At 38.3% G+C, this 11,866-nt stretch overlaps 2 protein-coding genes, 1 non-coding gene and 1 pseudogene across 4 annotated transcripts in view; 2 read left to right on the plus strand and 2 right to left on the minus strand.

Moving 5' to 3' along the window:
- LOC123980700 (cytochrome c oxidase assembly protein COX20, mitochondrial) overlaps positions 1-2,192 on the minus strand; it is a 4,110-nt gene extending 1,918 nt beyond the window's left edge. Inside the window, exons 1-2 of the mRNA XM_046065217.1 lie at positions 2,036-2,192; positions 776-890 (exon numbers count right to left, since the gene is read on the minus strand). Of these exons, the coding sequence (XP_045921173.1) occupies positions 776-890; positions 2,036-2,068 (148 nt within the window). The 5' untranslated portion in view covers positions 2,069-2,192. The remainder of the gene's footprint in view (positions 1-775; positions 891-2,035) is intronic.
- On the plus strand, positions 1,944-6,788 carry lhb (luteinizing hormone subunit beta). Of its 2 annotated transcripts, none has more exons than XM_046065215.1 (5): positions 1,944-2,017; positions 3,850-4,055; positions 4,998-5,092; positions 5,620-5,738; positions 6,555-6,788. In XM_046065215.1, the coding sequence occupies exons 2-5, from the start codon at positions 4,045-4,047 to the stop codon at positions 6,786-6,788; spliced, it is 459 nt and encodes a 152-aa protein (XP_045921171.1). In that variant the 5' UTR covers positions 1,944-2,017; positions 3,850-4,044. The 2 variants fall into 2 exon arrangements, with proteins under 2 accessions (XP_045921171.1, XP_045921172.1); XM_046065216.1 differs by lacking the exon at positions 1,944-2,017 and adding an exon at positions 2,245-2,259.
- On the minus strand, positions 3,526-3,597 carry trnae-uuc. The gene has a single exon. It is a non-coding gene; the product is annotated as a tRNA-Glu (tRNA).
- Positions 6,789-9,746: 2,958 nt separating the features above from the next.
- LOC123980667 lies at positions 9,747-11,655 on the plus strand (annotated as a pseudogene).
- Positions 11,656-11,866: the final 211 nt, after the last annotated feature.

Consider the following 11,866-nt stretch of genomic DNA (forward strand, 5'->3'; position numbering starts at 1 on the left):
ACGACTGGCAATCCCCCCCACTCATCTACCGCCTTCCGGCCCCCCCCCCCCCCCCGTTTAAATAGCTGCCTCTCCTGTTGAACTTGGCAGTTGTGATTTTGCCCTTGATCATCTCCCCTCGTTTGGATAGTGCTCCATTGTAGTGAACGTGTTAAATTCTGTAGGAGATTTAGTTCAGTGATTTATAAGAGTAAGATCTTAGTGTTTCCTGTGTTACCTTAATCTGTGAGCTGTGGTAAGGAAATTGGGCAACGATCTTGGTGGGGTTAACTGACACCAACCTGGCATCTGTTGATTAATTTTATGTTAGACACACTAGGTTTGAGGGTGCTGCTCATTTTGTGTTTTGATTATTGATGACAGGTCAGAGAGAGTTTTGTTTAAGTTGATTTTGAAGTAGCCATCTCTCTTTTTGGAGAGACCTCTTTAAGTTATTATTATTATTATTATTTTTTTTTTTTTTTTGAGTTTTCCATTATTTTTGTAAACCCTGAAAATAAATAACTTGCCATTTTACCAAAAACATTATGGTTCATGTTGCTTCCCTTTTCCCCACGAGCCAATGAGAGTATCAATATGAAGTGTTTAAATTAAATCCTATTGATACCCGTTCAAAAAACACATTTTTTGGGGACCACTCAAATGCCCGTCCTTGAGACCCTAGAAAAGTTACACTTGTCAACCATCCAATTAGGCTAATTCTCAAAACCCGTGATAAACGAAGTAAAACAATCACTTAATGGGCAAAGGAAAGACACAGACAGTTCAGACTCACTCGTGGCCAGGAAGTGTAGTAGACCGGCAGTCAGTGAGCCCCCGGCTCCGTGTAGGACGGCGTCTCTGGCACACGGAGTATTCTGGACATCCAGAATCCCCAGCAGCCTGAAACCCTGAACGACAGACAAAGACAAAGCAGACCTTAAATGTGACTTCTTTTCTCTTACATTAAGTGATGTTGAGACCTGCTGGAAATTCCTACATAAACGTAATGGAAATTGAATGTGCACATTTTTATCCATCGTTAAAAAGACTAAAATCACCTGTATTTATAGTTATTTTACACATGCTTTGTTTTGATTATTGATGAGTATGCTCAAGATCAAGATAAACTTTGTTGTCCTCTGAGGGAAATTTGTCTGGGGCATTGCACAAGTATATGAGACACTGAATCAATTAAGACCTGAGGATGCTCAAAACAACGGAGTGATTCTGTTCAGTCCACGAGCAATAAAATAACAACAACTTCTTAAAAAAATAAATAACCCCTTTCAGAGCAAGGTAGTCAAAATTTACAACTACTTGCAAACATGATTTAAATAGTAAACAATACTGAAAGTATAAAGTGGCAGAAGTACTTCAAGACTGTTGGTGTATTGTCTAGTCCCTTTGTAACACTGTGTGTGAGTTTAATGTCCAGAGAGCAGCCAAGCCAATGTTTTTCAATGGAAATGCATAGTTTGTATTTTAATGCACATAAAAGGGAGAAATCCTCGTAGTAGTATGACTCAAGACGTTAATACATTCAGTATCAGCTGCCGCCTGTATGAAGTCTATGGTTTCAACCGATCACGTACACATTATGGCTACACCAAGCAAAAAGTACAGTGATTAATCCGTAAGACTAATTGTTCAGTGTGGATGTGTCAGAGGACCTTTTCCCCCCCCGCGAAACGTAAAGTCAGTCAGACTTCGGGCATAAGTTAATCTTAAATTCTTAAATATTTGAAAGGGGTTTGGTTTGAACAAGTAATTTCTGCTAACGTTTTATCTCGCTAGCTTTATTACTGCCTTACTAATTTATCTCAACATTAACGTCAGCTGTGCTTTTGTTATGTCTGAGTTTCAGTTTCTACTTCTCAAGTGTTTGAACGCACGCAGCTTTTGCTTTTAGATTCACACACTTCGCTACTTCACCAAGAGAAACTATGAGAACTTAATGAATCAGCTCCTGGACGCTGAAGTTGACCTTCTGAAAACGGAAGCTAGCAAACTTCTTCTGTTTCTTTTGCAGCTTAAGGTTATTTGAGACCCTCACCTTGCTCTTGGTCTGCTCTTCTTCTCCTGCCATTGTACCACTGCGTTTGACTCCTTGTGCAAAGTTTGCGCTGAATTTATCCTAAAGACACCGTCACGTAACAATCATTTTCATAGCGCATTGGTCACGGCGCATGCGCTTTACCTACCAAAGGGGTCCGTCTGCTTTTAATCGCCGACTCGAAAAGAGAAAATGGCAGATGTATAGTTCCGATATTCATGTTGGTATGTAAATTCAATATAGTTTGTTAAAGAAAATGTTCGTCTATACTTTGGATTATGTTTGCTAGATATATAATGTGTCTCTCTCCCCCCCCCATCATGTAGTGCTTGTGTATTTCTACCTTTTTAATAGCCTATAATATTTGTTTTTGTATCGTTGTATCCACACTGTTTGTTTTAGTTTTTTTTAAGGTTATGTTTATGTGTTACTGCTTCTTCCTATTTAGAGTTGCATTTAGGTTACAAGTTGTTGACATGTTACACCAAACGAAAAAAAAGATATCGAAAGTCTTACTGTGGGTAATTTAGGCTATTTAGGCTACAGCAAGTATCCTTATTTATTCATTTAACTATCCTTGTTATTTTATATATATATATATATATATATTTAAATGAGCAAATACAAATCCTGCAACTTAAGTTTCTTATTCCTATTTTTGTTTAAGACATATGTAAACACCCAGCACAAAACTAGGCTACGGTAGCTAATAAACAGTATTTTACAATCAAATGTGCTGAAATTTACAAGAGTAAAATTTTTTGGCAGCTTACAGACGTGGGTTAGATATTTTATTTTATATTCTAAATATGGTTAAGTGTCTCTTTGCTTCTGCAACTTAGTTTTCTACTGTGGGATCTACCAAACCTCCCAGAGAATAAAGAAGTAGTTAATGAAATTGAAATACCGGCTGGATTACGGAAATCTGCTCATTTGTCGCAAACAGGAAACCTGAATCATACTGTGTCATCTTAACCCATTTGAAAACTTAATTCTCTAAACGATAGGATCAAAGTCATGTCAGGAGGAAGTCCGCGTGTCACAGTGATCCCACACTGATAGAACAGGATTATTTCACCGGCAGCAGAATAACCTGCCTGACAGTCTGCATCCTGCTGTATCCAGCCTTTCTGTAAACCCTTAAAAAAGCCTGTAACATAGACTATTTAAAAAAAAAGAAAGAAAAAAGGCGATTTGTAGTAATGTACCAGTAAGTTAAACATAGGTCTTTTAACAAGTCGTTAATATAGGCTATGTTCCATATATTCCTATCACGTCATAGATATGCATATACTGTTAACCGTAGGACTTTTGGCACATTTTTATTTCAGCTGCCCTCCTTCTCTCTCCATAATTCAATTCAAAAAACGTAATATCTTATAATAAGTTCCCCAGCTTGTGCCCTATATCAGTTATGGCAAGACCATGTAGCCTACTGTGCTGAGTAGCAAATACATACAGATAATGTGTAAAGCTCTTAAAAATACGCGTTCCCATACCGGGAGTCGAACCCGGGCCGCCTGGGTGAAAACCAGGAATCCTAACCGCTAGACCATATGGGAGACAATTTCATAAGACACGTCTCTTGCTACAGACAGCATTATTTAAATAATAATAATAATAATAATAATAATTATTATAATAAATATAGCATTAATAATAATAATTGTAGCCTGTTAACTCCGTTACATTTATAAATTACAACCAGCCTCAGTTTAATCCCTTCCTCTGTCAAAAACTACTAAAGTCACAGTGGCCTTGAGCAAGGCACTGGAACAGCCTTTATAATCTTTATAATTCTGGCATTGTAACAGGATGTAAAAGTGATATGGAGAGGTCCTAATCCCCCAGATTAAGTAAAGGTTCAAACTGTACCATGGTCCTCCTTGTAACAAAAACAAGTCACAGGGGTTGACATCTCATATGAGCAAGTTTCATCCTGGATACCAGACTCCTCTGTGCTGAATAAAGACTGAGCAGGACATCTGGCCTCAGCACACAGCCTGCATATGCCAGAGAGGTAAGTCATGCTCCTTTACACCAACAACCACCAAGCCATTAATCTGAATGTTATTTTTATGTTTTAATGTGGCTAGTGTTGCGTAAGAATTTAAGTAAGTACAATAATATTAACTGTATTATTAAACTGTACTAAATCTGGTGTGAATAGAAATGAACAACTGAGGTCATGAAGGTAGGATGAAAGTTTAATAATCTATATTATTTCTCCACAACCAGCGAGGAGAATATGAAAAAACACCTTTAGGTGTTTTGCAGGGCGTAACTCTCTATAATGGTTAAACTAATAATTCATGTCTCATCACACTAATAAAAACAACAAGTAGACTTTTGTGGTGTTGTTTATCTATCATGATACACAATAATATAACGTCAGTAATATTGGTGAGGTGAGGTGCCTGCGCAGGGCCCAAAGGACAATAAACAAATAAATACATTTCTAAATGTATAATAAATACATTTATTTATTTATTATTTATATTTATTTGTCACAAGACTTTTTATGAGTTGTAAAATGACAAATAAATTAATCTTGTAACCTCGTAAAATGTGTCCTGCTACAGAAAAATAATATAGGTCCATAATTTTTTAACACAGTACCTCATTGTGTGTATATTGCTCGCTTGTTTTCAACCCTTTCTAAGAATGCTATACTATGAAGTATTAATAGTAAAGGAAAAGACAAAGAATAAATCAATCAATTAACAAAAAAAATCCAGTATAACCAAGCAAGGAAGCAACAAATCAGGATCATGAAAAGGATCAAGTTTAGAAGAACCAACCAGTTTCACCCATCTGTGCTTCCAGAGAGATTTTTATCCAGTTCCATCTGTCTCAATGAATTTCATTCAATAGCTTCCTCCATAACCACCGCACAGCCACTGGTCACACACCCAGTAAATTACTGATTAACCAACTTACTATCCCACTTCTCCTTCTGCAGGATGAATGCTGGACAGGTCAACAGAGTGATGTTCTCCTTGATGTTAAGTTTGTTTGTAGGAGCCTCTTCTTCCATGTGGCCCCTGGCTCCTGCAGGTAAATAAGACAATCAGAAAGTTTTTGTTTTCTGCAAATAATAATAATAATAATAATAATATATTATTGTAAATACCCATCCTCAACACTGGAATAACACAGCATTAGCCTACTTGACAACTTTGTAGATGTTTATAATGTGTCAGTCTGATTTTTGGGTGCTTTAATTCAACTCTATCCATCTAGGTGAATTATTTTTAACTCCAAACAGGTGTGCTATGAAGTAAGCAAGTGGAAGTGAAATGCAGAATGTGGTTATACATTTCCCTAAATGTGAAATGAATAGCTGTGTCTGAATTGTGGGTACATTAGTAATTAATACGTATGAAGGAATTGTCACAGTAAAGTGGACATGAAACTTCATATCGTATGTGTGAGTAAACATTACGCATGCTAGTAAATGTTAGTAATGTAGGACGAGCAATTCCGTCACAGCTAGTGTGTATGCAGAGTCTCTATGTTTCCCATCTCCTCTTGTGAAAAAAGAGTTACTATGTGATATATTTGAACTAAATTTCCATCACCAGCGGCCTTCCAGCTGCCACTCTGCCAGCTCATCAACCAGACGGTGTCTCTAGAGAAGGAGGGCTGTTCCAAGTGTCACACAGTGGAAACAACCATCTGCAGTGGTCACTGCATCACCAAGGTATTGTGGGTAGTAGAGGGAAGAGGGTCATAGTTTAACATAAATTAACCTTCATTAACCCTGTCTGTGGTCAGGGATTTTACTATTTTATTTATATAAAGTGAAACAATAGACACTGATGCACACAACATTCAAGATGGTATGAAATTATAAAATGGAACTAAAAAGTCTGGGGAATAAAGTCATAAATTTAAAATGAAATTATTGTTAACATGTAAATAATACAAAATGCCAAGCTCATAAGGTCTAGGTTTGAGCTCACATTAGAACACATGAAGTCTTGAATTCAGATGCACATTAATATTCTTGGAAGCAACATTCTTCACAGTAAGCCAATGGATTAATGGACTGAACATTACTGCAACCTAATGTAATTACAGCTGCCTATTAATCCAATTCAATTCAGCTTTATGTGTCAGTGGGTGTGTTGCAAAGGCAATCAAACAACCAATTTTAATATCAACAGTTTCAGGAAGCAGTTTGGTTTGGCCCTTATCTCTGTGTGACAGGACGCTGCATCTCTAGCAATATCTCACCCATCTGAGCTGACTGTTGCTGCTGTGACGGTCCAGAGGCTATGCTTTGAATCAGGTTCACAATGTTTCAAGTCCGTCTTAAAACAATAGTCAGGTGCCACTTGTACTTTGAAAGAGCCTGCTTTAATCTTTCCTTCCGTTCATTCTATCCAATAACAAATCCCTTCCTAATGCTCTTGCTGTAATGTGATCCTCACCCTACCTATGATGTGTAGCTTAATAGCTCTGTGTCATTATTCTTTATAAATGAACTCCTCTTGTTGTTTTTATTCCCCTCCAGGACCCTGTCATCAAGATCCCATTCAGCAACGTTTATCAGCATGTGTGCACGTACCGGGACTTTTACTACAAGACGTTTGAGCTTCCTGACTGTCCTCCTGGCGTGGACCCGACCGTCACCTACCCTGTGGCTTTGAGCTGCCACTGCGGCCGCTGTGCCATGGACATGTCTGACTGCACCTTCGAGAGCCTGCAGCCCAACTTCTGCATGAATGACACTCCTTTCTACTACTAGTCTCAAGTAATAGCAGCATAAAACACATGGAAACACACTATAAATAAAGATTTGCTAGTGCAAAAAATTATGTTTGTATTTGTCGTGCAAATAAACCAGGGAAAATACCCACATTTCATCTTTATGGAAGTTCCTTGAAATATTCAGACTGTTTCTCACTAAATGTTTCCTGCCACATCCAGCAAGCACTACGTGTCACTCTGTGTTACATTACGCAAAAAACATCTGAGATTTGATCTGTCTTTGAGGTTGTGGTTTGGATGTTTTAGGGAAACCGCGGTGTGTAAGATTAACTTTGTTAGTGGGGTTATTTCACGTAGCATCTCACACTGAAACATGAGACACACGTACAGTATCAAATGATTGCATTATATTTTATATAATTTTGGGGTGGTATGTGTCATCCTCAAGCTCGGGTCCTCTACCAGAGGCCTGGGAGTTTGAGGGTTCTGCGCAGTATCTTAGCTGTTACTAGGACTGCACTCTTCTGGACAGAGACCTCTGATGTTTTACCTGGAAAATAGCATGATCAGCAGAGGGCATGCCTAGGTCATCATTTTTGTATCCTTAATTAGTAGTAATCACTAATCATTCTTAAGTCATCATTTTTAATCATTTTATTATCCTTGATTAGTATTAATCATTAATCATTCTTAGTCAGTTTATTGATTATCCTTACTCACTTCTTAATCTTTGTACATTACCTAGATGTGTCTTGTTTTTACATAGAAGTGCTGTGCTGTAATCATTCACTGTGGTTAAGTTCCGTGAGTGGGGGCACTGACAGCAGACACTGAGACCATGCACGTCTTGGTCAACTGTTATCTACTGTAGATTTATGACAGCAGGAGAGGCTGCAGGTGTTCAAAATCTGCTGTGACATGTGCATGCTTTGGTCTACTGTTATCTACTGTGGTTATGACTACATGATGAACTGCTGATGTGTCAGTCTGCTGATATTAAGACAACATGTTTAATTACCAACTAAGACTACATGCTTAATTACTGATTAAGGGATTGATTGTCAACGTCCAACCTCTGATCCTTATAGCCTGTGTGAGCTTTGAGTGAACTTGCTTGTAGCATCATGTAAGCATTTGGTGAACTTGCTGAAGGAGCATTTGCTAACTTTGCATGGCAGAATGGGTGAGCTTCTGAGGCAGAAAGCGGATGAAAAAATGATGATAAGCAGAAAGTAGAAAACAGCCAGTATAACAACAAGATTACTGTAAGAAACCAAGCATTAATGAAAGGCACAGCACTACATGTTATTCCTGTAGTAATTATTTAAGAAATATAATTGTGTGTCAAATTGTATTTGCATAACTTTTGCATAACTGTAATATATAAAAATATAGAAAGTCAACAACACAGAATGATGAATGATAGCTGGAAAACATTGTTAATTGGTATAACAACATGTGTGAACAGCATAAAAGCAGAAGATAAGAAATTCACCATAAAGAAAGGAGGGGGCACACCAGCCCAGAAGGGATATATAAAGCTGTCTGCAGACCATAGGGTTGACTTCATCCTCCAACCTGCAGGGATGTTGTACGGGTTTATTTGTCCTGTTTTGGAATAAACTCTTTTGCACCGAGTATTTTTTGACAAAGTTTATAAAGCTGGTGAAGGTGGGGACCAGGCTTAACTGGCCCAGCCTGTTCCTGTACACTGTTCCATCTACCTGGTCATGGTGCTCCATGTATGCTGTTCCTGCCTGCATCTTACACTCTGCTGTTATGTGCTGTACTGTCTCGGGGGCATCCTTGCGCAGCCTGCACCTGGGATCCTGCCTGATATGGTAGACCCTTTTCTAGCCACTGGTAGGATTTCATGATCAGGGCGTCAAATACTGATGCTTTCAGAAAGCCTGACAAAGCTTTGGTATTTGACGCACAAGGTAGCAGTGGTCATATTAAAGGGTTTTTATATGAGGTCTTCAGCGTCTGTAAGGAATGCCTTCAGGTTTAGGAAAAGATCATGGTTTTGGTAGGGTTTAGGCACAAAATACTGAAGTCACTTTATGGATAGACAGAGTGTATACAGGGCAGGAGGTCCAAAACGATCATCAAAATAAAACATGCAGACAGCTTTGGATGGTTGGTGTGCTGTAAATGATGGGTTAGACCAATTACATTCCCATGTTTTTAAACCTGTTAAATTTAAGTCATTTCGACAACAAAATATGTGAAAATAGGGTGCAAGTATCTGACTGAGCTTATTTTAAGAATACCATTCACAGTGTTTGAAACATCTGAGCACAAGGACGACTAACTGCGAGAGGATTTTGCTGTAGTGCTGAGTGGTTGAAGAAATGGCAGTGGACATTTGGATGCTTTGCTGTGAAACCAGGTCATATTGGAAACCATTTAAATGGTTTTGAAGACAAGCAGAGTGCAGCTTCCATTTCAAGCGTACCGGGAGTGTTGGATACTCAAAGCAGCTCCTCTACACTTTTAGCTGAGGTGAAGGCCGGCAGTCATGTCAGGATATTTATGTGGAAAAATATTTATAAATTAATCATTTGAACAGAAACGGAAATTGTCAGAGATTATTTCAAAACTCTGGCCAGCAAGTGGGACCTGAAGCATATTTGTGCCTTTCTCATGTCCTTACAGGAGGAGGTGCATATTAACAGGAAACTACTGCATGTTATCACTTACCATATTTACTTTAGATTGTTTGGATGCAGAGAAAAACACATCAGAGACTGGTGTAGGGAACTCATTCAGGTGGGGTCTCACAGCTAAGCTAAGTTTTGCTACATTATTTTTTTCTTATGGATTTGCATGAATATTTATATATATAATAGAATAGAATATATAAAACTGAAATATCTGTATTTGTTGCACCTCACAGCTTTGGTGATGTCACTGAACAATGTTAGGTAGATACTAAAACACCTGCTCCCTTTTAATAATCTGATCTCTTAAACAACAGGTTTCACTCTGAAGAATGGAAGATTTCTACATTAACAGCACCTCACAGAACCAAAGCTATGATTACAGCAACATCACCTCTGACTACTTTGTTTACAGCGACATTACTTTCAAATACTATGATGTTGAAAGAGTTGATTTCATCATATATGTGGTGACATGTATAATCGTTGGTATCGGCCTTCCTTTGACCCTCATGGCCATCTATGCTCTTTATTCTCTGGTATGTACATTATGACTTTATTTATTTACTGTCTGTGCCATGTGTCTATCATACCGTCTGTCAGTCTTTCTGTAAAGGATCTTGATCTGGAAAATATAAAATAGTAATTTTACTTTGTATTTAGTAGACATTCATGGTAAAAAAAGTGATCTTGATTATAAAATATTTACTTTCTTCGTGGATGAACTCCACTTGAGGTAAACTGGGTAGGTTATTACTCGAAATATCAACATGTTCATCGTGAAGGAAATTGAGATGAAATGATCTACTAATACATATGGTTTTAACAAAACAAAGAAAAGTTTTGCTGCAGCCTGCAGTGAATTTACTGTTTAGATGGTCATTAAAAGATTAATGAACACAAACCAAAACATGTTGTTTATACGTTACAATAATCAAATATTGTATTAAAAAATAATAATAGTCTAATTGTTAAGTTAAATGTAAGCCTATATTTAATGCAGCTCATACTTATGTTTCTCTGCAAACTGACAGGTTAAAATTTTTGTGACCTCAGGGAATCCAGTGAAAACATAATGAACCTCTGTTAACATGCCTCCTCTTATTACTTGTGCGATCCTCCCTGAAATACACATACAATGAGGAGAGAGGCTCACTTTGCAAACACAAACATGAGCCTCAAACTGCGACTCCAGTCTGTTTGATAAATTCAGCGCATGTGTTTGAGCCAGAAAGCTTCATATCTGTGGCTGAAAAACTGCTGCAGAAGCTGCAGGAAATCTGGCTCTTAGTCTTGTTACTGCAGTTATTGGCCAGTGTGTCATATCTGAGATTTCTGTTGGATGAAAAAGTCAGAAATGGCTCTGACTGCAGCTGCTGGGCAGAGCAAGATGACAGATTTGGGAGGAGGTGGACTTCTCAACATGTTCCAACTGCTTGTTGACTTTTACCTGCAGGTGAGAAGTGATCATGTTGCTCCGATCTACGTCATCAACCTTCTTATTTCTGACCTCCTTCAGCTCTGCTGCATGATCGTTGATGTAGCACAACATGGGATGATGCATACCAGCGCCTTTTATATTTACCTCTCTGGTCTGATTGCCAGTGTTGGCTTCATGGTCTGCGTCGCCCTGGAAAGGTATCTATCTGTCTAACCAGTATGTGTGGAGCTCCTTCTGTGTCTGAACATTATATTAGTTTATAACTCTGAAGCTCCTCATAGACTTTGTGTCCATCTTGTATTACAGGTATTTGGTCATCGTCCACCCGCTGTGGTACCGCTTCAGACGAACCATCAAGACCTCAGTGGCGGTCTGTGTCCTGGTCTGGGCCATTCCTCTTGTATATTTTCTCACTTTGTATGTCTGCCATGTTTATGTGCTAGAATCAATACTCTTTGCCGTCTTTTTCCTCATTCCCTTCCCACTGTTAATCTTCTTCCTGGTTGGGACCCTCAGAGCCCTGTCTGCTTCCATCTCCGTCCCCTCTGATGAAAAACGAAGAATTGTGGGAATTTTGGTTCTGGTGCTGCTTATTTACACGCTGCTGTTCCTGCCCACCACCATTTGGTATCTGGGAGTATTTGACTATGACGAGCCCCTCTTTCATGTTTGTTAGGTTGAGTCCTCTTGCAGACTTGTTCCTGTATGTCATCATGAGGAAAGGGGTCATAGACAAGCTTTTGGCCTCTGTGTGTTGTTGCAGAATAGATAGCAAAGATATCAGCAGTCCATCAGTATGAATGCATCTTAAGACGTCTTCATGCACATTTTAACTTAGTTGTTTACTTTTCTTTGTTAGTATTAATGATAAATAAAGTAATGTATTTTTACCCCAAACTGTGTGTATTTTTTATTATTTTTGTACAGATGAGAAACAAAACCGCATATTGTTTGCTTATCTTTATTTCATATAAGTTTAATTTTTGTTTCTTCAGTTGTGTGCATGCTAGT

Source organism: Micropterus dolomieu, linkage group LG12, assembly GCF_021292245.1.
Source record: "Micropterus dolomieu isolate WLL.071019.BEF.003 ecotype Adirondacks linkage group LG12, ASM2129224v1, whole genome shotgun sequence".
Lineage (NCBI taxonomy): Eukaryota > Metazoa > Chordata > Actinopteri > Centrarchiformes > Centrarchidae > Micropterus > Micropterus dolomieu.

What these genes read in the sequence shown, in the direction of transcription:
- lhb (XM_046065215.1), top strand. An exon ending in GTGGCCCCTGGCTCCTGCAG is followed by an intron (nt 5,093 to 5,619) that starts GTAAATAAGACA and finishes TTCCATCACCAG; the next exon opens with CGGCCTTCCAGCTGCCACTC. An exon ending in GTGGTCACTGCATCACCAAG is followed by an intron (nt 5,739 to 6,554) that starts GTATTGTGGGTA and finishes ATTCCCCTCCAG; the next exon opens with GACCCTGTCATCAAGATCCC.